A 27,221-nucleotide genomic window follows, 5' to 3' on the forward strand; every position below is an offset into this window, starting at 1 on the left:
AAATACAAAAATTAGCTGGATGTGGTTGCGGGTGCCTATAAACCCAGCTACTCAGGAAGCCGAGGCAGGAGAATCACTTGAACCCGGGAGGTGGAGGTTGCTGTGTCCGACATCGTGCCTCTGCACTCCAGCCTGAGTGACAGAGCGAGACTCCATCTTGAAAAAAATTAATAGTAAAATAAAAGAGTTGTTTTTCTAAAATAAAAAAATCCAATCTCAACATGCTCTTGCTCAATAGTTATCAAAGATTCCTGAATGCAGAATGGTCTATAAGGCCTTGAAAATATTGTGAAGTCTTTCCAGCCATTCTTTCACCAATCTTCCCTATATGCCCTGACATCATTGACCTTACCAAATTTTTCACTTGGATGCACTGTGATCTTTCTTTCTGCCAAACACTGAATGTTTGTGTCCTCAACAAAATTCATATTTTGAAATCCTAACCCCCAGTGTGATGGTATTAGGAGGTAAGGCCTTTGGGAGATAACTAGGTCATGGGGGTGCAGCCCTCATAAATTAGATTAGTACCAGCATAAAAGAGATCCCAGAGAGCTCCTTCACCCCTTCAGCTAAGTAAGGACACAGCAAGTAAACAGCTGTATGTGAACCAGGAAATGGGTCCTCACCAGATACCTATCTGCTGGCGCCTTGATCTTGGACTTCCCAGACTTCAGAACTGAATAATAAATTTCTGTTCTTCATAAGCTACCCAGTCTATGGTGTTTTGTTATAGTAACTCCAGTGGACTAAGACACTCACCCACTTACCAATCTATATTTCTTTTTCTGGTGGAATGACTGTTTAAATGTCCCATCTCTGATGGTTCCCCATAACCTCTAAGAAAAATACCATAATTCCCTACTTTTGATCTCATAGCCCTTTGACATATCCTGTATATAACATTTTTCATACTATAATTGAATGTTTAGTGGTTCAAATCTGCAACGAGGCTAGGCTGTAAGTTCCTGTAGGGCAAAACTTTTCCTTATTCATCTTTGCAGTCCCAGGCTTACTGATGAGCATTGCATAAAGCAGTTGCTTAATGAATATTTATTGAATGATAAATTAAGATATATTTTAAAAGATTATTACTGTGAAGAGTTAATTCTACCCTCAGATATGATCTAATTTTATATAAATCAGGAGAATGAATAAGAAGAGGAGAAACTTATTTGTGGAAGTAAGAAAATAAGTGATTCAGAGAATGAGGAAGGGCAGAAGAAGACAAGAGACCCTGCTTGGGTGGATTTGGGAGAGTTTTGAGAGACACTGTGTGGTATGTATTTGGGAGAGGTTTGAGAGACACTGTGTGGTATGGATTTGGGAGAGGTTTGAGGCACACTGCATGGAATGGATTTGGGAGAGTTTTGAGAGACACTGTGTGGTATGGATTTGGGAGAGTTTTGAGAGACACTGTGTGGTATGGATTTGGGAGAGGTTTGAGAGACACTGTGTGGTATGGATTTGGGAGAGGTTTGAGGCACACTGCATGGAATGGATTTGGGAGAGTTTTGAGGCACACTGCATGGAATGGATTTGGGAGAGTTCTGAGAGACACTGTGTGGTATGGATTTGGGAGAGTTTTGAGGCACACTGCATGGAATGGATTTGGGAGAGTTTTGAGAGACACTGTGTGGTATGGATTTGGGAGAGGTTTGAGGCACACTGCATGGAATGGATTTGGGAGAGTTTTGAGAGACACTGCATGGAATGGATTTGGGAGAGTTTTGAGGCACACTGCATGGAATGGATTTGGGAGAGTTTTGAGGCACACTGCATGGAATGGATTTGGGAGAGTTTTGAGAGACACTGTGTGGAATGGATTTGGGAGAGTTTTGAGAGACACTGTGTGGAATGGATTTGGGAGAGTTTTGAGAGACACTGCATGGAATGGATTTGGGAGAGGTTTGAGGCACACTGCATGGAATGGATTTGGGAGAGTTTTGGGAGACACTGCGTGGAATGGATTTGGGAGAGTTTTGAGAGACACTGCATGGAATGGATTTGGGAGAGTTTTGAGAGACACTGCATGGAATGGATTTGGGAGAGTTTTGGGAGACACTGTGTGGTATGGATTTGGGAGAGTTCTGAGAGACACTGCATGGAATGGATTTGGGAGAGTTTTGAGAGACACTGCATGGAATGGATTTGGGAGAGTTTTGAGAGACACTGCATGGAATGGATTTGGGAGAGTTTTGGGAGACACTGTGTGGTATGGATTTGGGAGAGTTTTGAGAGACACTGTGTGGTATGGATTTGGGAGAGTTTTGAGAGACACTGCATGGAATGGATTTGGGAGAGTTTTGAGAGACACTGCATGGAATGGATTTGGGAGAGTTTTGAGAGACACTGTGTGGAATGGATTTGGGAGAGTTTTGAGAGACACTGCACGGAATGGATTTGGGAGAGTTTTGAGAGACACTGTGTGGTATGGATTTGGGAGAGTTTTGAGAGACACTGTGTGGTATGGATTTGGGAGAGTTCTGAGAGACACTGCATGGAATGGATTTGGGAGAGTTTTGAGAGACACTGCATGGAATGGATTTGGGAGAGTTTTGAGAGACACTGCATGGAATGGATTTGGGAGAGTTTTGAGAGACACTGCACGGAATGGATTTGGGAGAGTTTTGAGAGACACTGTGTGGTATGGATTTGGGAGAGTTTTGAGAGACACTGTGTGGTATGGATTTGGGAGAGTTTTGAGAGACACTGCATGGAATGGATTTGGGAGAGTTTTGAGAGACACTGCATGGAATGGATTTGGGAGAGTTTTGAGAGACACTGCATGGAATGGATTTGGGAGAGTTTTGAGAGACACTGTGTGGTATGGATTTGGGAGAGTTTTGAGAGACACTGTGTGGTATGGATTTGGGAGAGTTTTGAGAGACACTGCATGAAATGGATTTGGGAGAGTTTTGAGAGACACTGTGTGGTATGGATTTGGGAGAGTTTTGAGAGACACTGTGTGGTATGGATTTGGGAGAGTTTTGAGAGACACTGCACGGAATGGATTTGGGAGAGTTTTGAGAGACACTGTGTGGTATGGATTTGGGAGAGTTTTGAGAGACACTGTGTGGTATGGATTTGGGAGAGTTTTGAGAGACACTGCATGGAATGGATTTGGGAGAGTTTTGAGAGACACTGCATGGAATGGATTTGGGAGAGTTTTGAGAGACACTGCATGGAATGGATTTGGGAGAGTTTTGAGAGACACTGCATGGAATGGATTTGGGAGAGTTTTGAGAGACACTGTGTGGTATGGATTTGGGAGAGTTTTGAGAGACACTGTGTGGTATGGATTTGGGAGAGTTTTGAGAGACACTGCATGGAATGGATTTGGGAGAGTTTTGAGAGACACTGTGTGGTATGGATTTGGGAGAGTTTTGAGAGACACTGTGTGGTATGGATTTGGGAGAGTTTTGAGAGACACTGCACGGAATGGATTTGGGAGAGTTTTGAGAGACACTGTGTGGTATGGATTTGGGAGAGTTTTGAGAGACACTGCATGGAATGGATTTGGGAGAGTTTTGAGAGACACTGCACGGAATGGATTTGGGAGAGTTTTGAGAGACACTGTGTGGAATGGATTTGGGAGAGTTTTGAGGCACACTGCATGGAATGGATTTGGGAGAGTTTTGAGAGACACTGCATGGAATGGATTTTGGAGAGTTTTGAGAGACACTGCATGGAATGGATTTGGGAGAGTTTTGAGAGACACTGTGTGGTATGGATTTGGGAGAGTTCTGAGAGACACTGTGTGGTATGGATTTGGGAGAGTTTTGAGAGACACTGTGTGGTATGGATTTGGGAGAGTTCTGAGAGACACTGTGTGGTATGGATTTGGGAGAGTTTTGAGGCACACTGCATGGAATGGATTTGGGAGAGTTTTGAGAGACACTGTGTGGTATGGATTTGGGAGAGTTTTGAGAGACACTGCATGGAATGGATTTGGGAGAGTTTTGAGAGACACTGCATGGAATGGATTTGGGAGAGTTTTGAGAGACACTGTGTGGTATGGATTTGGGAGAGTTCTGATAGACACTGTGTGGTATGGATTTGGGAGAGTTTTGAGAGACACTGTGTGGTATGGATTTGGGAGAGTTTTGAGGCACACTGCATGGAATGGATTTGGGAGAGTTTTGAGAGACACTGCATGGAATGGATTTGGGAGAGTTTTGAGAGACACTGCATGGAATGGATTTGGGAGAGTTTTGAGAGACACTGTGTGGTATGGATTTGGGAGAGTTTTGAGAGACACTGTGTGGTATGGATTTGGGAGAGTTTTGAGAGACACTGTGTGGTATGGATTTGGGAGAGTTTTGAGGCACACTGTGTGGTATGGATTTGGGAGAGTTTTGAGAGACACTGTGTGGTATGGATTTGGGAGAGTTTTGAGAGACACTGCACGGAATGGATTTGGGAGAGTTCTGAGAGACACTGTGTGGTATGGATTTGGGAGAGTTTTGAGGCACACTGCATGGAATGGATTTGGGAGAGTTTTGAGAGACACTGCATGGAATGGATTTGGGAGAGTTTTGAGAGACACTGCATGGAATGGATTTGGGAGAGTTTTGAGAGACACTGTGTGGTATGGATTTGGGAGAGTTTTGAGAGACACTGTGTGGTATGGATTTGGGAGAGTTTTGAGGCACACTGTGTGGTATGGATTTGGGAGAGTTTTGAGGCACACTGTGTGGTATGGATTTGGGAGAGTTTTGAGAGACACTGTGTGGTATGGATTTGGGAGAGTTTTGAGAGACACTGCACGGAATGGATTTGGGAGAGTTCTGAGAGACACTGTGTGGTATGGATTTGGGAGAGTTTTGAGGCACACTGCATGGAATGGATTTGGGAGAGTTTTGAGAGACACTGCATGGAATGGATTTGGGAGAGTTTTGAGAGACACTGCATGGAATGGATTTGGGAGAGTTTTGAGAGACACTGTGTGGTATGGATTTGGGAGAGTTTTGAGAGACACTGTGTGGTATGGATTTGGGAGAGTTCTGAGAGACACTGTGTGGTACGGATTTGGGAGAGTTTTGAGAGACACTGTGTGGTATGGATTTGGGAGAGTTTTGAGAGACACTGTGTGGTATGGATTTGGGAGAGTTTTGAGAGACACTGCATGGAATGGATTTGGGAGAGTTTTGAGAGACACTGTGTGGTATGGATTTGGGAGAGTTTTGAGAGACACTGTGTGGTATGGATTTGGGAGAGTTTTGAGAGACACTGTGTGGTATGGATTTGGGAGAGTTTTGAGGCACACTGTGTGGTATGGATTTGGGAGAGTTTTGAGAGACACTGTGTGGTATGGATTTGGGAGAGTTTTGAGGCACACTGTGTGGTATGGATTTGGGAGAGTTTTGAGAGACACTGTGTGGTATGGATTTGGGAGAGTTTTGAGAGACACTGTGTGGTATGGATTTGGGAGAGTTTTGAGAGACACTGTGTGGTATGGATTTGGGAGAGTTTTGAGAGACACTGTGTGGTATGGATTTGGGAGAGTTTTGAGGCACACTGTGTGGTATGGATTTGGGAGAGTTTTGAGAGACACTGTGTGGTATGGATTTGGGAGAGTTTTGAGGCACACTGTGTGGTATGGATTTGGGAGAGTTTTGAGAGACACTGTGTGGTATGGATTTGGGAGAGTTTTGAGAGACACTGTGTGGTATGGATTTGGGAGAGTTTTGAGAGACACTGTGTGGTATGGATTTGGGAGAGTTTTGAGAGACACTGTGTGGTATGGATTTGGGAGAGTTTTGAGGCACACTGTGTGGTATGGATTTGGGAGAGTTTTGAGGCACACTGCATGGAATGGATTTGGGAGAGTTCTGAGAGCAGGGGAGACAACAACAGAGTACTTTCAAACAACTTTTTTTTGTAGTTTTGATTTGCATTTCTCTAATGATCAGTGATGTTGAGCTTTTTAAAGTAAGTTTGTTGGCTGCATAAATGTCTTCTTTTGAGAAGCGTCTGTTCATGTCTTTTGCCCACTTTTAATGGGGTTGTTTTTGTTTTTTTCTTGTAAATTTGTTTAAGTTCCAATGAGATGCCATCTCATGCCAGTCAGAATGGTGATTATTAAAAAGTCAAGAAACAATAGATGCTGTCAACGAGGCAGAGAAATAGGAACACTTTTATGCTATTGGTAGGAATGTAAATTAGTTCAACCATTGTGGAAGACAGTGTGGTGATTCCTCAAAGATCTAGAACCAGAAATACCATTTGATCCAGCAATCCCATTACAGGGTATATACCCAAAGGAATATAAATAATTCTGTTATAAAGATACATGCACACATATGTTCACTGCAGCACTATTCACAATAGCAAAGACATGAAATCAACGCAAATGTCCACCAATGATAGACCGGATAAAGAAAATGTGGTACATATACATCACGGAATACTTTGCAGCCATGCCATAAAAAGGAACGAGATCATGTCCTTTGCAGGGACATGGATGGAGCTGGAAGCCATTATACTCAGCAAACTAATGCAGGAACAGAAAACCAACCACCCCATGTTCTCACTCACAAGTGGGAGCTGAACAGTGTGAACACATGGACATAGGGAGGGGAACAACACACACTGGTATTTGTTGGGGGAAGGCGGGGAGGGAAAGCATCAGGAAATGTAGCTAATGGATGCTGGGCTTAATATCTAGGTGATGGGTTGACAGGCACAGCAAATCACCATGGCACACATTTACCTATGTAACAAACCTGCACATCCTGTACATGTGCCCCAGAACTTAAAATAGAATAAAATAAAACAAGTTAAAAAAACACACAAAAAACGACTTTCTATGCATTAAGAATGCAGTCAGATTTAGTATTTTCTCTAGAGACACAATAAACATCTAACTTGTTCCTAATTATTTTTGGATGCAAGAACACTTTTTCTTTAAATACTGACTCATGCTGAAGACTGGGCCAGGATGTAGCTAGGTGGTTTATGTGCTCAGTGAGGTCTCCTGAAAAGTTTGGTTGCTGTGAGCTGGTTTCCCCTGGGGCCTGATTGATCCTGGGTTAAATGAAAAACTACACTCCCAGGGAATGGGGAGACCTTCCTGTGACCCCCAGCAAATTATGATAACAGATGGGATTATTTTGCTTCTCCATTTTTCCTGTACTTCAAAAAAAACAAAAAACAAAAAACAAAAACAAAAACAACTTATCTACTTGTGCACCTATCCCTTACACAATTATTGGTGTATTTAGAGAAATTTACTTTTCTCATTGGGTATCAGGTTTCTTATCCACAAAGGAGGCAGGGGGACACTATGCAATTTTTAAAAGATTTCTCCTCAAATAACAAGATTTGCAACAATAGTTTAAAGAATAACAACAAAAACACTGACTTCTAGGAAGATGATCGCAGCACAGTATTGGATCTCCTGAAATCCTCACATAAAAACAGAGCAACTAGATAGCAAAGCCAAAACTCATGGGCAACATTTCCAAAAAACTAGCTGACAGGGTATCTCCCCAAAAGCCCCAAATATATGTTGGTCGAGACAAATCCCCATTTCCACAAGGCCTGCATGATGTCAGTGTCTCTGTAGAGCGAAGGAGAGAGGAGCAATGGGGGCTCTGATGGGCCTGGAAATAGAATATCCCCAAAGCGCCCCATAGATATTCACTGGAAAATGCGAAGAGTTAATTTAAGAAGAGTGGCTAAAAGTGGGAGGGATTGCACCCAGTCCAATAGAGGTGGCCGATGGCAAGGTCTGAAGGAGTGAGACATCCAGCCCCTAAGATCTCTCCACACTGACCAGCCAGGACTCCCTTCCAGACAGGGCTTTGCATGGAGGGGATACTGCTAAGAGAGAGGTGAAAATTGGGAAGGACTAGGAGAACAGAAATGAAAAAACGGGAAGAAAGACCCATGAAAATCAAGATGGCAATAAAGCCAGGACATCTCAGGAAGCAAGATGCAATATTTTTTGATACGATGTGAAAAAACAGATTGAGCTCTGTGAAGTCAGAAAAGCTAACCTGAATGGATCCATTACACACACATGGAGTTGTGACATGTCATTTGGAAAATTCACTGAGTTATGCTAATCTTCCAAATCCTGACACACGTATTTCTATAGTATCAAAGATACTATAGATTTGTTAATATCAACACTAATCTCACCAGAAAAGTGCTTAGGAATTTAGGAAGCTGTCAAGCTCAAGGTTTTGAATACAAATTTGCCACATGCAAGTTTAAATTTTGTCAATGGCAACAAACTCTGACAGCTGTATTTCTTGAAGTGAAACGTTTAGTTCATTTTTGAGAATGTGTCTGTTAAACGCTCTAGTCTGAATAACTGTAGTTTGTCAGTTGTTCTTTCAAATAAAAATGGAGTTCCAAGAAAAATCAGTTAGTGCTGCTCAAATATCACACAAATGCTTCCCCTTGAGCCAATCATTGTGTTACTTTTAGAGGCAGTATGCAGAAGTGCTTTATACAGACAGCCACCTCTCCACCCTAATATGAAAGAAATTTGTTCTCAAGGTTGAATATTTAATGCAATTAATATTTTTTACTGCTCAGCCAGAACATTCCTAAGTAAAATTGGAATTTTCTTCCCTGTTGTAAATGCACGGTGATGAAGAATATGGTGCTAGTGGGGTTTGGTGGCACTGCCTTGATTCTTACTAAGGTGCCAGCTGCTGTACCCGTCACGGCTTTAGCACCATCTGTGCAAATGTCAACACAGTGAAAGGGCAACAGCATCTTCATATTACAATGAAAATACATTTGAGCCCATGGACCTCCTGAATGCATCTCTGGGGCCCCCAGTTATCTGAATACTACATTTTGAGAATCTCTAGGCTGGAAAGACATCAATACAAGGACCAGTAGTGAACATTAAGTGGATAGATTTATATACATAGCACCAAAGATTAAATGAGGACTAAAATGGAAAGGGAATAGTGTATAATGGGTATATATTCTGAAAGCATATAGTATAAATATTAAAAGAATAAAAGGAGGATTAAAAGAGCACATGTAAAGAATTTTGCAGTAATCATACTGGTGTTGGTATTGTTATTCTGAGACTACTGTGTGTGTGTGATGAGTTATAGAGCAAATGATTAATTATGAGATGTTCTAATTCTGTTATCCTCAGTGTCTTTGCAAACCAGGATTCCTTGGAAGAAAGGGAATAAAACTGTAAAGAGAAAGGAATAAATAAAAACCCTGTAGTTATAATTTTGAATTGTAACTAATGTGAACTTGTGAGGCACTTTTTCTTCAATAGGTAAATGTGTATATATATGTTTATTATGCATGTAATATGTACATGTGTAGTGTGCATTTATATCTACTAGCTCTGCCCACTAAAAAGACTAGAAACAATGACCAAGCCAGTAGCAATGAGTATCATTGGCACTAAGCATCTAGCTTGCCTTGAAATATCATTTCCCCACTAAAAGAAGTCAGGAGTTGTTGGAAATTGACTGATTCCAGGTTTGGGGCATAAAATATATGAGCCTAAGAAACCTTGTCATACTACAGAGAAAAATAGCTACCCCAAACTAGGAAGGCCGTGTCAAAAGAACTAAGAAGACAACTTGAAGATGCTTCCACTGGCCAAAGATGGGAAAATTTGAGATTCAATGAAGGACAGTAATTACAATGTATTGACCAAGCAAATTTATTTTAATACATGACTTTATAATGATATTTTTAAAATATTCACAATAATATGTATACTGGGAAGACAAAGAAAATAGTACTCACTTGTAGAGGAGTTAAAAAATCTGTTTATGTGCTTTAAAAACTGGTAAGTAAAGGGAAAGACTCAAGCAGTATTTATCTTGCCTTTTAAAGATACCATTGGGTTCCTAAGTAGTAGATGAGAAGAAAATTTTTTAAAGTGTTCAAATTATTAATTTAAAAATTAAAATATTGCCACATGGATGAACCTTGATGACATTATGCTAAGTGAAATAAGCCAGTCACAACAAGACAAGTACAGTATAACAGGTATATGAGGTACCTAGAGTAGACAAATTCATAGAAACTGAAAGCAGAAGAGTAGTTGCCAGGGTCTGGGGGAGAGGGAAAGGGGAGTTCGTGTTTAATGGGTAGGGAGTTTCAGTTTTGCAATGTAAAAAAAGCTCTGGAGATGGATGGCGGTGATGGTTGCAAGACAATGTGAAAGTACTGAATGCTACTGAACTGTGAACTTAAAAATGGTTAAGATGATACATTTTACACTATGTGTGTTTTACCACGATAATGAGTTGGAAAAAACCACATAATTACAATATCAGCATTTCAGCTTCCAGCAAATTAATAGTCTTAGGAATTTTATTAAGTTCACAAAAAGAGAGATAAGGTGACATTATGTGTCTCCTGATTAAAGGACACAACACAATCAAAGGTCATGCCAAGCAGATCAAACATGGATTTTATCCAGGTCCTAACTTGTAGACAATGCAGAGGGCAGAGAAATATTAATATATTACATTGCACCATGAATCAACAAATCCATGAATCAACAAATCCAGACTATGGGAAACTCCACAAGTGAAATAACATGATTTTTCAAATGGCAAATTATAGGGGGTGCTGTATATTAAAAAATTCTTAAAAGGTATCAAGTAAAGGAATAGGAAACTTAAATGTAATGTCTGGGAAGTCCATTTGGGTGATAAAACTACAAAGAAACACAAAGAAATTGCTATAAAAGTCTGGATATTAGGATGACAGACACTGGGATTGGGTCAGGGCACAGGAAGAGTTTTGGGGATACCTGGAAAAGTTCTCTATTTTTAAATACATAGTTATTTCTAGAGTACTTGTTTTATTTAATTCATTAAGATGGTGTATGTGTGTGTGCGAGTGTGTGGTGGTGTTCTGTATTGCATGTATTTTAATTTATAATAAAGATTTCAAAAAACAATGGACTACTGTATCTCCAAGCTTCTTGTAGCTTCAAATTTCATGTTTTCTGATGTCTGCTAAACTTTTCAGACAGAAATTAAGGTTTCTGAACTATCTCATTGCCAAAAATATGATGTTCAACTTATATTGCCCTTGGTGTTTAACAAAGGAAATTAAACTGAAGTGATGCAGGCAGACATGCAAAAGCTTTTTTTCTCACACACAAGATCTAAAGAAAGGAAAATATTGGAATTTTAAGAAAAGGAACAGTATCAGGTAGTAAAATCCAGGCGACTGAGGGGGACATTTTGTTCTAGACTAAATAAACCCAGAGTGAATCTAAAAATAATTATTGTTTCTCCTTTCCTTTTTCATTTAAATTCTGAAATCATAAATTAGTCCAGTTTGCAGCAAACAATGGTGCTATTAATGACATAGAGCACCTAGGCCTGCTGGAAAAAAACAGAAAGTACCATTCATTGTGGAAAATAATTGAGATACTTTGTAATTTGAACAATAAAAATTCTTTCATGTTTTAACTTACAAATAAACAAGCAGCATTGTCTTATAAAAGACCATTTTTCCCTAAGTCAGCCAAATAAAATCAAAATTAATAAAAATGTATATTAACTGAAAATAATAACTTTTTGAATTTTCTGAAAATTGTATTGAACTCACAAAGTAAGGTAGTTTTTTTCAGTTCTTGAATACATATGATTTATGAAGGTTTCATTTATTCTTGTAAGGCTAATGAAGAGGCATTTAGTACATTTTATGTTAAGTAAACACAAACAAAAAATATCTGACTTTCAAAAGGAAGATTTTACATTTAAAGAACTTCAGTTAATAAATGGAGTTGCCATGTATTCACTTATTACCTTGGTTTGCTCAGAGATGAGTAGATTCTGGCCAATCAAGAGATAATTGTTTCTTCTTTTGATGAGGGTATAAGATAAACATTTACTTACCCTCCATGATAGTCAAAGGATCTTCCACTTTGGGGCGCAGGATATTAGGACCAAAGACAGTTGCCAAGTTCTGCACACTCATTTTGTTAACTCCTGAGTAGGACTGTACTTCATCCAAGAACCTATGGAGTATAAGCATATGATTGAAACACAATGGGATCAAATTTGCCAGTGGAAGAAAAATCAATCATTAGAAAATTTACAAACTAAAGTATGTTCAAAGATGACTATGGAGACAGAATTATTTGGATGTTCACCGATCTCTCACTCAAACATAGGGACAATGTATTGCAAATTAGGAAGGATCAAACTTTATTTATCATATCAACTATCTGTCTTGGCCTGGCCTGCTTTGATTTCCTCTGTCAATCAAAGGAACAGGTGTGTTTGGACAAGACTAATATGGACTTGAGAGTCAACAATGTGGATTCCCTTCCAATCCCTCAATAAAGTAATAATTTTATACCTCTATTCAATTAGGGGACTGTAGATAAGATCAGCTGGTAGGATGCCTTATTTTAGAGAGGAGGAATTAACCCTCTTTGTGAGGTAATTTGTGAGCTTCAAAATTAAAGTATATTAAGAAATGAGATAAAATACAGGCTGGGCATGGTGGCTCACACCTGTAATCCCAGCACTTTGGGAGGCCAAGGCAGGTGGATCACCTGAGGTCAAGAGTTCGAGACCAGCCTGGCCAACACATGGTGAAACCCCATCTCTACTAAAAAAATACAAAAACTAGCTGGGTGCAGTGGCAGGCACCTGTAATCCCAGCTACCTGGGAGGCTGAGGCAGAAGAATCGCTTGAACTCGGGAAGTGGAGGTTGCAGTGAGCCAAGATTGCACCATTGCACTCCAGCCTGGGCAACAAGACTGAAATTCGGTCTCGGGAAAAAAAAAAAAAAGATAAAATGCTGCAGAAATTAAAACACAGTTATAATGATACAAAAAACTGTAAATGCAAACTGTTTCTATTTATTAGGCGCTAAAAAGTAAGAGGCATGAAATAATAGGAGAGATTGTTTACATAATCTTTCAGCATTCCTTCATTCCCTACCTCCTCTTCATTTATACAAGAGCTTCTGTAATTTCATGGCTTGCTAACTGTACTGATGAGATAAAGAGGAAATAATGAAAAATTAAAATAACATTTATATAGTACTAGTATGTGTCTGTCATAGTGCTAATTTATTAAATTCTCAAAGCATCTCTCTGAGGTAGGTACCATTATTGTCTCTGTTTTACAGATGAGAGTCATGTGGTATCAGCGGGGGATCTTCTCCAAAGACAGAGTTAGTAAGGGGCAAAGCTAAGATTTGAACCCACCAGAGGATGTGACACCAGAGGCCGTACCCTTAACTACTATATCATGACTTTTAAAAAAGGTGCCTATTTCCACACATTCACTACTGTTACACAACCTAAACTACAGTAACACTGAAGGCAAAAAGTCAAACTAGTATCTCTTATTTAAATTACCTGAAATTAAAAGTCTGCTTAAATCTTTCATGAGGTTAGGCATTCTATTGTGGAGATAAAGACTTACAATTTGGTTCCAAAGAAACTTTTTCATCCCTTTTACTTAAGGAGAATGTAATCTCTGTCTCACCCACTAGAATAACTTGAATTAGTTCAAAATGTTTGGATTATAAGCTTCCATATTAATAAGTCTAAGCTGTCAATGGCATGATTTCCTGCTTTTTCAAATTCTGGAACCCAAGGTACTGTTTGCTTCTAAGTATAATCATCACTAGAGGAACTTATTGTGGGAGGACTTGGAATTTCTACTCAGTTACATTGACAATTAACACCAAAATGTCTCATATTAGTCTTAGACTTCATAGTTCCTAGTCCCTTGAATGCTTATCTAATCATAACACCAAACACTTACATAAATGATGCACCGTACTCAATTAAAACTTTGAATTTTATTTTAAAATGGACTGGGAAGCTATCATGTAAGACACCCTGCAGTGACTTGTAGTGCCAATCATCACTCTCTATTTAAATTTATTGTTTCAATTTTGCATATTTGGTTTCTTAAACAGGGGCACATATATGGCATATCCCGTCCCAGGCCTTGAGTTATACATTGAGAGGTATATTTTTCAAGACACAATTATTTTTCAGGCACAATTATTTCTCTAACAGAATTCAGTTACAAATGTCTTTAATGAAACCTGAGGTGGGAGAGAAATGGAAAAAAAATAACATTTATTGAATGCTTACTATACACTAATCATTTAAAATATAATTTAATTTTTAAAACAACTTTGTGAAATATGCGTTTTCATTACCATTTTACCTATTAGGACCCTGAGACTCAGAAAGAATAAGAGAATTGCATAAGACAAGCAACTAGTCAATGGCACAATCTTGGCTCCCATGCAGATATTTCTCATGCCAAGGTGGCATGCTTCTTTTCCTAAACAATGACACTTCTGAAACAGTACGAAAAATTTGAAGTTCAAAACAACCTATCTTTAGTGTGTAGAGGCAAGAGAAACTTCAAAAACATCACATTTCAAAATCAAGCAATTTAATGCTCAGAGAAGCCTTTGAGATCACCTTGTCCAATCTTTTAATTTTACAGAGGCCAACACTAGGGTGCAAAGTAGTTGAGTGACTTTATTCATTGTCAGACACAAATTAGTATCAGGCTAAATATGTCTTCTCTTGTTTACGTTTGTCCTTAGGACAGTTCTTACCTGCAAATATACTTGAGGAGGTTGTAATTTACCACTGGCAAACTCTTCACCTGCTTTGCTAATTCCTTAACACCCTGAGTACAAAGAAGAAAATAAATATTATTTTTCTACAAGTTGGCCTTAGAATTAAAGCAAGTGGAAATGGCCATATCGTTTTTTATAAAATTAGTTTCACATGTTATCTGTGAAAGATCTTGTCCCGAAAACTTACCACCGTCACAGTGAATATTTTAGATATATTTTCAGAGATGTACAAGCATTTAAAATATCTCCATAAGTACTATTTGTGGAGAAACAGATTCAAGTGAAGCTGTTATCATTTTTAACATTTGTTCACAATTGACTGAAAAGAGAAGATAAGCTCATTTATTAATAAGATTATTTGAAGAAGAGTAAACAATGTAGTGAGCGTCCTTCCCAGTTTTAGCATGTGTAGAACATAGACAAATACATCTACTGACAAAAGTCTCTCAGAGCTGGTCATGTTTAGGACACATCATGTGAGGAGGGAGGATAATTGAAAAAGTGATCTTTCTGGAAATTTCACAAGGGAAGAATTTATTTGGTTCTTCTCATTATATGACTTCCCCTAAAATGTAAATGATAGCAGAAAAGCCAATGGATAATGTAACTTGCTTTCTTCTTCTGCCCATAAAGGTCCAGATTGTAAATATTTGAGGCTTTATGGGACAAATGGTCTCTGTTTGCAACCACTCAACTCTTCTGTTGTACTGCAAAAGCAGCCACAGACAATATTATTTGACAAATGGAATAAAACTGCATTTATAAAAATAGGCAGCAGTTAGGCCGGGTGCGGTGGCTCACACCTGTAATCCCAGCACTTTGGGAGGCTGAGGCAGGCGGATCACGAGGTCAGGAGATCGAGACCATCCTGGCTAACACGGTGAAACCCCATCTCTACTAAAAATACAAAAAAAAAAAAAAAAAATTAGGCGGGTGTGGTGGCAGGCGCCTGTAGTCCCAGCTACTCGGGAGGCTGAGGCAGGAGAATGGCATGAACCCGGGAGGCGGAGCTTGCAGTGAGCCAAGATCGCGCCACTGCTCTCCAGCCTGGGCAACAGAGCAAGACTCCATCTCAAAACAAACAAACAAACAAACAAACAAACAAACAAATTGGCAGCAGTTTTTAACATAAGTGCCAAGAAAATCTAATGGGGGAAAGAATAGTCTTTTAACAAACGGTGCTGGGACAATTGTATATCCACATGAAGAAGAATTAAGTTTGTTCCTTTCCTCACACCAAAACCAAAAATGAACTCAATGTGAGTCATAGTTCTAAATGTAAAAGCTGAAGCTATAGAAGTCTTAGAAGAAAATATAGGAGTAACTCTTTGTATTAAGGAGTAACTTTGTATTAAGCAAAGTCTTCTTAGATATGACACAAAACCACAATTGATTAAAAATAGATAAATTTGACTTCATCAAAGTGTACAACTTTTGTGTTTCAAAGGACACCATCAATAAAATGAAGAGACAACTCACAGAATGTGAGAAAATATTTAAAATCATATTTATAAGGGACATACATCTAAACTATATAAACTCTCACAACTCAATACTATTAATAATAAGGCAAATAACCCAACTGAAAATGGGGAAATAATCTGAATAGATATTCCTCGAAAGGCAATATACTAATATCCAATAAGCACATGAAAAGATGTTCAGCATCATTAGCCATCAGGGAAATGCTATTCAATCTTCAATGAGATATGACTTTACTCATGTTAGGATGGCTAAGATAAAAACGACAGGCAACAAGTGATGGCAGAGATTTGAAGAAATCAGAATCTGCACTCATTGCTGGTGGGAATTTAAAATACTGGAGCCCTTTTGAAAAACAGAGTTACATATGGCCCAACAATTCTACCTTCTAGGTATATACTCAAGAGAAATAAAAACATAGGTCCATGAAAACTTTGTACATGGATGTTCACAACAGCATTATTTATAATAGCCAAATAATAAAAAAACCCAAAGGTCTCTCTGATGAATGGATGAACAATGGAATATTGTTTATAATTAAAAGGAATGAAATACTGATAAATGGCACAACATGAGTAAACTTTGAAAACAGTGAAAGAAGCCAATCATGCACACACACACACAAACATTGAATGATTCCATTTATAAGGAATGTCCAGAATAGGCAAATCTATAGGGACAGAAAATAGATTAGTAGTTGCCAAGAGCTGGAGAAAAAGGAGAATTAAGAGAGGGTGTGGGGTTTATTTTGAGGCAATAAAAATATTGTAAATATTCTAAAATTAGATTTTGGTGATAATCTAATATCTCAGAGTTGCACAACTTTGAGAATATACTAAAACACACCGAATTATACATTTTAAATGGGCGATTGTATTGTATAAAAATTATACCTTAACAAAGCTGTTTAAAGAAACAGTAGTAGGTAGGATTTTGTATATAAGCCACTGTTTGAAGTGGTTTGGGTCCACACAATTAAAAGATTATGAGACACAGCAGTCACTTCTTTTGTGGCATGTGTGGCCTGACATAGCACTGCATTTATCATTTAGGGAAATAAAGTGGCAAGTCGTGCTGATTTAATTTATTCAGCCATATTCTTTTTTTCGATCAGAGAGCGGATCAGAAATGGTACTTGAGCTGTATATGGCAAGTCTCAGTGTGTATGAGGTCAATACAAAGGATAGTGGAGAGTAACACTGGGATAGGGCAATGGAAATTTACAGATTTAAGACTAAGAACACAGATAAAAATTCCAAACAAAAGCTTATTTGGAAATAAATGCATCAACTTACTGCTTCCTCTTCCTTGCTGAGCAGTTTGGCACATGACAAAAAATCTTCATACTTTGCATAAGGAATAACTGGTTCTGGAAGTTCTCGGAGGTACAGCTTAAGAAGTGATGCCACGGTGTGTACATCTGTGTTGCTGTGGAGATAGAAGTATGAAGATATTCTTCAGAGTAAACTTCATACCATTCTATTTATTGTTTTTCAAGAGCCCAGAAGTCAGAATTCTATCCAAGTTGGCAATTGAATGAATCAACCCAGTTTTCAGAGAACACTCATTTATGTGATGCCTATTAGATGCCACCACAGGTGGGGAGAAGAAGGCCTAGGAGGATCTATAGAATCCTCAGTGTGAGAGTGGAATGATGGTTACCAGAGGTTGGGAGGGATAAGTGTATGTGTGCGTGGGTGGGGTGGGAGTGGGGATGGTTAACGGATACAAAATATAGTAAGGTAGAATGTATAAGATCTAATATTTGATAGCATGACAGGGTGACTACAGTCAACAATAATTTATTGTACATTTAAAAATAACTAAAACAGTATAATTGGAATGCTTATAACACAAAGAAATGATGACTGCTTGTGATGATGCATAGCCCATTTACCCTGATGTAATTATTACACATTGTAGGCCTGTATCACAATATCTCATGTACCACATAAATATATACACTGACTATGTACCCATAAAAATAAAAAAAAATTAAAGAATCCTCAGTGTGATTTGAACATTCAAGCATTTTTCTTTATGTGTATTTGATGGTAAGCAAAGGTGTTAACTTAAGAAAACAATGAGAATATATTAGATCTTAAATAAAATATACTGTAATAAAATTTACAAAAAAATACCAAATCTATAGATGGGTGTATGTGTGTATTCAATAACAAAATGAATTACTAAATTCTCGCTCATCTCTGAAAATTTTGGACTCATTTTTGAGAAGGTGTTGGTGTTTGCCTATAGATACTCGAAGCTTAGTGTGACACGCTATAAATTTTTAACAGAGCTCATTTTGAAAATGATTGATTCTAAGCATAATTGCTTGTCTAACATTCTAAGATGGCTGGGATTCCTTAGAGTGTTCTAGAAAAGAAGAGAAATGCTATGAAAATAAACAATGAAAACTTAACGTCCTTTACATAACTTGAATAATTTATTTGTATCCTCTGCTGAGTGTGAGTGGCAAGATAACTTACTAAAATATTAATTTATATTTTGTCTTCTGTATCTTATATTTCCTGTTAATCCATGAAGATGGATGATAGTAAAGACAGGAAGAATAGAGTTTTTATTTGTGTGTAGGAAGTTGTTTTGTTTTTGTATTTCAGGGGAGAATAAGCAAAAGTCTGAAAGGAGAGTTGATTCCTGGAACCGGGAAGAGTGGTAGTGAACAACTCAGGGAATTCTTTACCTCACTCCCAAGCTGTGCTGCAGGAAGTGACAAGTCCCTAGAGAGGCGTGCTCTGAGAAGTTGGAAGGCAGGCACTGGGCTTTCCTGCCTCCGTGAATATTCTCTTATCCCAGCGGTGGCATGGAAGCAGAGCCGACTGTGTGAAATTATATGAGCTGAGACAATGGGCTTCTCAGCTCTCAATTTTGGGCCCATAGGTTGATTCCATCAAATATTTACTGCACATCTACTCCTAATGAGTATTATAGAAAACACAGTGGCTAGGACCTCAAGGGTTTAAATAAAAGAGGTATTATTCTAGCCTGCTCACTACTTGTAACCTAGTCAAGGCTGCAGATACTAAGCTGATAATAAGACAAGTATGTGATTACAAAATAAGGTGAGTGGAAATAAGGAAAATTATTGCATACCATCTAATAACGAGACAGGGTTTGGAGGTCTTCTCTGAGAAAATGATGTTGGAGCCAAGATCCGAAGGGTGTGTAAGGACAGAAGAAGGCATTTCTAATCAAAGCAAGGGAGAAAAACAGCCTAAAGTGGGAGGAAGCCTCCTGTCCTTGCAGAATTGACAAAGGCTAAGAAGGTCAGAGCCCAGAGTGGAAGTGGGTAAGGTCTGAGCACTAGGCAGCAACCTCATGGACCATAGGACTTCGTCTCCTTCAGGGTAAGGACTGAGGTTTTCCATTTTGACATTGGGGTCTCTCAGAACAGGCATACTGTCAACTGTTTTATAGATGTTAAAATGATGGAAGTTATCTGAAAGGGCTTGTTTTAACTAGTTAATTTTATTTTCTTGATAATTAAATAAATATGTTTTTCTTTCTAAAATTCTGAACTGATAAACACTATAGAAGAGGTCATCTTAAAACCTTGTAAAGAAAATAAAAATCGTGTTTCCAGGTCATCTTCAAAACTGCAATCCTCGTTAATTCCTAAAACTAAAATCCAAAAAAATTGTTTTGGAAAGACAGACCTAAAATAGTCTCAATGGTAAGACAAGGAAGACACTAGTATTTTTGTTTGTTTGTTTTCTGACAAACCACCGTATTTCATGCGCATCAAAGCCTTCTGTGTTTTTCTTGCTATATCTGCCCCTTGAAGGGACAGTCATTAGTAGTAAAAAACCACAGCCTGGGGAAGGATATGCATAGCAGTCAAATATTCCAATAAACTATTTCCTTTTGATTCCACTCTAATCCAATCTACCATCATGACTCAGATTTGTTTGCCTTCAGAGTCAATGACAATTTTGTTAGTTATAGGTAGTACAGAGAGAAAAGAACATAAAAATAAAATATAAAATAAATAAGTATATATTTCAATATACATAGTATGTTATTTATAATTTGCATGACTATATAAACAAGCTATCAAATATTTATGAATAAATACAATAAATAAATGAGACAATAATGATAAATAAGAAACACATTTAACAAGAAATCTGCTGTAAAGTTTCATTGATGATCTATTTATTACATTGACTATTCTCAAACACAGTGTTTTTAATGTAAGTTGCCTAGCACTTTACTGTTTTGCTTTTAATGAAGTGAAGCATTTTATAAACTAGGGTATTGAGAATCTTTGAACACTAGATGGCGAGATTGCAAAGTTAGACAATGGGATGGTGTAAAAATTGTGAAGGATGAAGGGCCGCAGAATCATTCTTCCTCTACCAGCAATTTTCTTAGCACCAAAGCAGCAGTAATGTTCCAAGAATAGAAATATTTGAGCCATGAATCAAGGTAAGAAAGGTGGAGTGGGATGATTATTTTATTCCTTCCCAGAAGTGATACATTAGAAGAGCTTTCTAGCATTATAGTATATACGCACACAGCTAATTATATAGAAATGATGAAGAAAAAATGAACAATTATATAAGGCTAAAATTTAAAAATTTATGACTCTCTTTTTGGGGCTTTATTAAACTTAGGCTACTCTGTAGAAATAGAGACTTCCGCATTTTTCTAGAGTTTTCATTTTTGCTTTGTCCTTTCTCACTGAAGAAAATAGTCCTTTCTCACTGAGGAAAATAATCATTTCTGGATAGAATCTAACATATTTTTCCAGTTCTTATTCATCTCAAGAGGTTCTCAGTCACATGTCCTAATTGTCTGTAGGCTACCTTTTGCAATGGGGAAGTCTGGTGTTTCTCTGAAAAATATCTTTGTATATTCAGTCTACAAAATAGCAACCCTGTCAATCTTACTCTCTAGCCTTCTATCTCCTATTGAAAATCCACTACTTTGCCAAATTAATATTTACTTCAATATGTGCAACCAATTAATTAGATATCAATTATGTGTTAATTGCCCAATGTACCTAAAAGAAAGTGTCATCTTTGTCTCAGAGAAATACATCTCAGTCTTCACCAAAGTGAAGTGAAGTGACTGCATTGTGGCAAAAGTCTATGTACAATGGAGAATAAAAATCCTTCACCTAATAACAACAACACATCTGCAAACATCAGGGCCTCACTGAAGGCCAATGAGTAGGTTCTGCTATTAACCCCATTTGGGGTACTTTAACAGGAAACTTCACAGACAAAAATTCTTTTTGGCTAATCACTGAGATACGAGGTGCTGTAGATTCATGCTGTTTGGTATGTTAAATAAAATTGAAACTGGCCCAAGGAGTCCTCCCTACAAGCTCCTAACTGCAACCTAACTCAGTACTAAAAACAAAGTGAAAACCTAACTAGGAACAAATAGCTGAGTTTCAGCCAATCACAGGCAGCTGTTCAAACCATGTGTGAGATGCATACCATGTAATGGGGCTGTCTCTGTACCTCGCTTCTGTTTTCCGTAGGTAACTTCTTTTTCTCTGCCTGTAAATATAACCTGCACATGTGGTAGGGTGGAACATTCTGAACCATTTTGGTTTGTAGCATATGTCCCTTAATTGAGCAACATATAAGTTTGGTTCTTATATTGTACTTGGACTTTAAGTCTGAATCCTGTTTCCTCCTGGTTATTGCTTTTTTTACAAACTTAAAGGGAGAATTACCTGAGGCTTCCTATGATTGACTTAATTTTATATTCTCATAGGTCTACTTTGATCATTCTGGGATCAATCATTCACTTACCAAGTAGTTCCTGAACACCTATGATGTGCACAGCCTCATGCTACATGCTAGGTGAAAAATAAATGAACAACATAGACCCTTTTCCTTCCTTTGAGTTTATATTTCTAAGTGATCACCAACACTTTTCCATACCATGCCTCATTTTCTTCTACCTCATAACACTTTCTGTATATTCTAACTGCTGAGTTTCTGCTAGGTATGTGAACTGAAGAATCTTCTTTATATTTCCTGGAAATTATCTGTCTTACTCACCATCTAGGTGCAATATAGGCCTCTTATTAATCTGAACAAGGATAAAGGAGTCTGACGAGAATCGCTCCTTGCTCGTTCTCTATCCCCATTCCTCCTTTCCTCATAAACATACTTACACACACTGATAAATCCAAATGCCATCATAATTACAAGTATAATATTACACAGACAAAACCTTGGAACATTTAAGCCTCAAAATTAGAAATGGGAATCTTTCACTCTGAATACTATATAGAGAATACAGTATAATCCCTTGGTTTAACTGAATAGAATGAATTTTCAATGCACCCACACAGGAAGTTATTAAAGATATTGTGAACTTATCTGCAACAAGCACAATGAGATGAACTAAAACTCACTTAGAATTAAAAAATAATAATGTCGTATCCATCAGCCTCCAGGGAGAACATACATGAGACTGAAAGCATTTGGCAGTACTTTCAACACCAATGCTACCACAAAATGGTCTTGCTTAAGCAATCCTCTGCTTTGCCTACTGAGTTCAGCAAGACACAGAAAAGCAATTCCAAAGATACTAAGCAGCTCCAGACTAAATTCAGCACCTCTTTAAAAAGTCTGGTTCTGTTCAAACTTATTTTTTTATGTATCTGTCAAAACGGATGCACTTTTCAGAAGTGAAACTAGAATCTGGTTAAACTGTCATGGCTTATTGCAGAGTTACATAAATGTCACCACTGAACTATATACAAAACCAAAACACTGTTTCACCTCCAGGCTAAGTGCTGGACTACATTGAACTAGTGCTTGTCCCAGTAGAATTCTCCTGGTTTAAAGCTGCTGATGGCAGAGAACTGCATGATACCTGCTATGGGCTGAATATCCCCCCATCCTCTTGGTACATTGAAGCCCTAACTCCTAATGTAATGGTACTTGGAGATAGGGCTCTGGGAGGTAATTAGGGTTAGATGAGTTCATGAGGGTGTGGCCCTGGCCTGATGGGATTAGGGCTTTTATAAAATGAGACACTAAAGAGCTTGCTCTTTCTCTCTCCCCTTGTCCAAGAATCCAGTCAGAAGACAGTTATCTGCAAGCCAAAAAGACAGCCTTCACCAGAGCACAACCATATTAACACCCTGATCTTAGATTTCCAGTTTCTGGAACTATGAAATAAGAAGCTTCTGTTGTTTAAGCTACCAGTCTACAGTATTTTATTATTACAGTTTGAATTGACTAAAACAATCCCCAAGTCTACTTTTGGTGAGCTTGTCTATAAAACTGTTGATGGTACTGTCAGAGTACTAGGTGATGAAATGTTATTGCAAAAACAGAAACATGCTTTCAGTTAATGTGAGTTTATGGAAACACTCTCAAATAAACCAATGTGATATAGAAAACAAGGATTCACAACCTTGGCTGCACACTGGAATTACCTGAAAACTTTTTCTAATAATTGCTGACTAGGTTTTATACATTCTGGTATAATTGATCTGGGTTAAAGCTTTGGCATTGATATTTTATTCTCATATGCAGCGAATATTCAGGAACACTGATATAGAACACATATTTGGAGTGGAAAATTCCAAAGAAAGGAGGGAGTTCCAATGTGTAATGGTCACGAGTTTAAATCTGAACATTTCTAACACCCGTGGGAGCCTACTAGTTACATATTTGTCTCTCCCATATTCCCCAGTGGAAGACGTGGTGTAAAGAATGTTGGTGGGGACATAGTGCCTGATATGGTTTGGCTCTGTGTCCCCACCCAAATCTCATCTTGTAGCTCTCATAATTCCCATGTGTTGTGGGAGGGACCCTGTGTGAGATGATTGAATCATGGGGGCTGGTCTTTCCTGTGCTGTTCTCATGATAGTGAATGGGTCTCATGAGATCTGATGGTTTTAAAAATGGGGAGTCGGCCTGCCCGAGCTCTCTCTTTGCCTGCTGTCATCCACGTAAGATATGATTTGCTCCTCCTTGCCTTCCACCATGATTGTGAGGATTTCCCAGCCGTGTGGAACTGTGAGTTCTCCATGAAACCTCTTTCTTTTGTAAATTGCGCAGTCTCCAGTATGTCTTTATCAGTAGCGTGAAAACAGACTAATATAGTGCCCAGCTTTACCAAACTGTCACATTGATCTTTTCTTTCCTCCCTCTAGAATTTCTTCTGTGTATAGAGGCATGTGTGTAGAGACTCCTCCCTTTCAATGCTAGCTTATCATGTACAAAGAATATTTGACAGTTTAATATACATTCACTCCAACATCCCATATGTGCAAGCACATGCATGTGAGTGCACACACACACGTATACACAAATCACTCTCTTTATGTATATAAGATACTCAAACAAATAAAAATAAAATACCTTGTAGTATAGCTGTAAGACAGAGATTACTTTGAGCAATCCGAGTTTGGTGCTTCTAAACAATAGATTCTTCAAAAAGAAAGTAGCTAACTCCCTAAACTGAAAAAAATTATGGATATTTATTCATTTTCTATTTCTGACTAATATTTCCCATGAGTAAGTCTCTATTTCAATGTTTCTTTGACACCTTACTTGCCTTTCCCTTCCTCCTTGCCTCTTCCCTGACCACCATTCCTTACTAGTTAGCTCCCAAGCTCTTCTTCCTCTGCTGGCCTCTAAGTGGTGTTGTTTTCCTGGATAACCTGCACACTTTTTGGATTAATCCATGAGTTCCACTATCACATTGCTACTAGACTACATAATATCTATCTATCAGACCTCTCCACTGAATTTTTAGATTTTTAGATTCATACATATTTGAACTTCACGTGAACAAAATTGACTGGCAACAACAGAAAAATCTCCCCTTGTGTAAAACTGTTTCTCTTTTAGCATTTATTTTCACAATGGATGGCCTCACCATTTACACAAACAAGCAAGAAACCTAGAAGTCAAACTAAATTTGACTGTCCCCAGGACTCTAAATCTAACAGCGATTGGTGATTCTCTGAGCAGTATGTTGGAATTACCTGGGAAGTTTTAAAAAAAGTACAAATGCCTGGTTCGTATATATTCTGATATAATAGCTTATGAATCCATACCTTCTTTGGGAGTCTTACTGACACTGCTTAAGTTCAAGTTTATATTACTCACCTCCACTAACACAATATCATATTAACTGGTCTTCCTGGTATCAAGCCTGTCCTCCTAGCACATGTATACATATGTAACTAACATGCACGTTGTGCACATGTACCCTAAAACTTAAAGTATAATAAAAAAAAGGTTGAAAAAAAACCACATATAGGTGGTAGTCATCAGTACTAAATATAAATAACAAAATGAATTGTTGTAAAGCTTTTGAATACGATATTTGAATGCAAAGGGCAATTGTTTAAGCATAAACAAACAAATATGTATCCCACAAAAAACACACACTTATTTTATAAATTAGTCATTAGAGTTGTTGTCATTTAGTTTGAATTAATATGTTTGAGAGCATCAATTCACTTTAGAATAATGTGCCTATGTAGATTAAAAATTTAGACTAAAGAATAAAAATAAATTCTGATATTTTATATTATAGTACCAAGGTGTTTTAACCAAAAAAGAAAGGTTAGCAGGATCGAGACACTTATAAGGCTTGATGTAGAACATTCAGAAAAGTTTCCTTAAAACAATAATTACATCAGAATAAAACTCTTTTAAACAGGCTACTTTGTACAACATATGCATTCAGTTTCAACAATAACAAAACCTAATTAAAAGCTTAAGTGCTCTCAGTTACAAAATAAATCAACAGTTATTAAAATGACTCAGTATGTCCCTCCAGCTTTACTGATTTTAGACCCAAGATTCAATCTTATATCGAAATTTAACTTAGAAGTAACATTCAAATGCACACAATACCTCTCATACTGCAAATGACACTAATATTTCCCAAACTTACAAAAAAACCCATTAACTTTCTCTGAAAGTGATTAAATCTAAAGTCAATGAGCCCACAAAGACTTTTCTATTAAACTAAGATTCTAGTCATATCAATGATCTATATAATTATTTAGAACAAGTATTGACTTTTGAAAGTAAACAATGATAAAGATATGATAGTTTGTTTGCAAACTACAGAGATTTTATTGTAAATGTGGGTACATACACATATTACACACACATAAATGTACATACATACAGATACATATATATTTTGTTCTTTGTAGAATTATTTTAAACATATCCAATCAGTTTTATGGTATGAAAAAAAACAATCAAAGCTCCTGTGGGATGTTGTTCTCTTCTCAGTGTCAGTAGATCTTCATTGCATTTGTTTTTAATTGTCCCAGGAGAAAGCTAAAACCTTGAGGTCCCACAGAGTATCTGTAGTTACCAGTGACAAAGTAGTTAGTTTGCTTAAGACTTTTAATAAACATGGGCATTCTAGATCTAGATTGGGAGTCATAATGAGGTAACATCCACACATTAACTCCTTCTCTGACTGCTCTGTGGAACATGACTTCCTAAATTCACAAAGTGTAACATATATACTAAGGAATGCAAGAATGATTTAAAAGATTGGTAGATATTGCCAATTCAGGTGACCTATTTTCAGGTGGATATAACCTACTCACTGTAAGAGATACAACAAGAAAACACATTTGTAGAAATTTTAATGTTATACTTAACAAATAGCACCTATACTATATACTATACTATCCACCATACAATAGGTCACACGACTAGTTTGAGAGAGGTGAACTTCTTGCTCACCTCACATTTCTCCCAGGAATGACTCAGAAATAAAAAGAACTGAATGAAATAATGCACAATCTCTAGGTGCACTATAATGATGCAGTTATCTCATTAGATTCTATAGATAATGAGTTTTGATTTTTTGCTAAGCTGGGTACACTATTTTCCTAACCTTTGATTCCTGATACACAAACACTTAATAGTATTTTTTCTTTGAGAGTTTACATAGCTGTTCCAATTTTCATGTCTTTTCATTATTAGTAAATGTATTAATATATGCCTGAGACTTCATCACACAGCCGTTTCTTGCTTCAGTTGGACCTAGGACTTGAAGTGCAATGGGTGTAATTTCAGTTTCATATGGTCTTAAAAGTTTTGGCAAACTGTTAATGAACTTGGCATAGCAAAAATAGAGAAGTTTTGGCTGTATTTAGTTACTT

At 37.6% G+C, this 27,221-nt stretch overlaps 1 protein-coding gene across 4 annotated transcripts in view; it reads right to left on the minus strand.

The window, feature by feature from the left end:
• ARHGAP24 (Rho GTPase activating protein 24) overlaps nt 1-27,221 on the minus strand; it is a 521,561-nt gene that overhangs the window by 16,959 nt on the left and 477,381 nt on the right. For all 4 annotated transcript variants that reach the window (XM_055297088.2, XM_055297093.2, XM_055297091.2 and 1 more), the window contains 3 exons: nt 17,368-17,500; nt 14,567-14,640; nt 11,859-11,980 (listed from right to left, as the gene is read on the minus strand). In XM_055297088.2, the coding sequence (XP_055153063.1) occupies nt 11,859-11,980; nt 14,567-14,640; nt 17,368-17,500 (329 nt within the window). The remainder of the gene's footprint in view (nt 1-11,858; nt 11,981-14,566; nt 14,641-17,367; nt 17,501-27,221) is intronic.

This window comes from Symphalangus syndactylus, chromosome 10, assembly GCF_028878055.3.
Source record: "Symphalangus syndactylus isolate Jambi chromosome 10, NHGRI_mSymSyn1-v2.1_pri, whole genome shotgun sequence".
NCBI lineage: Eukaryota > Metazoa > Chordata > Mammalia > Primates > Hylobatidae > Symphalangus > Symphalangus syndactylus.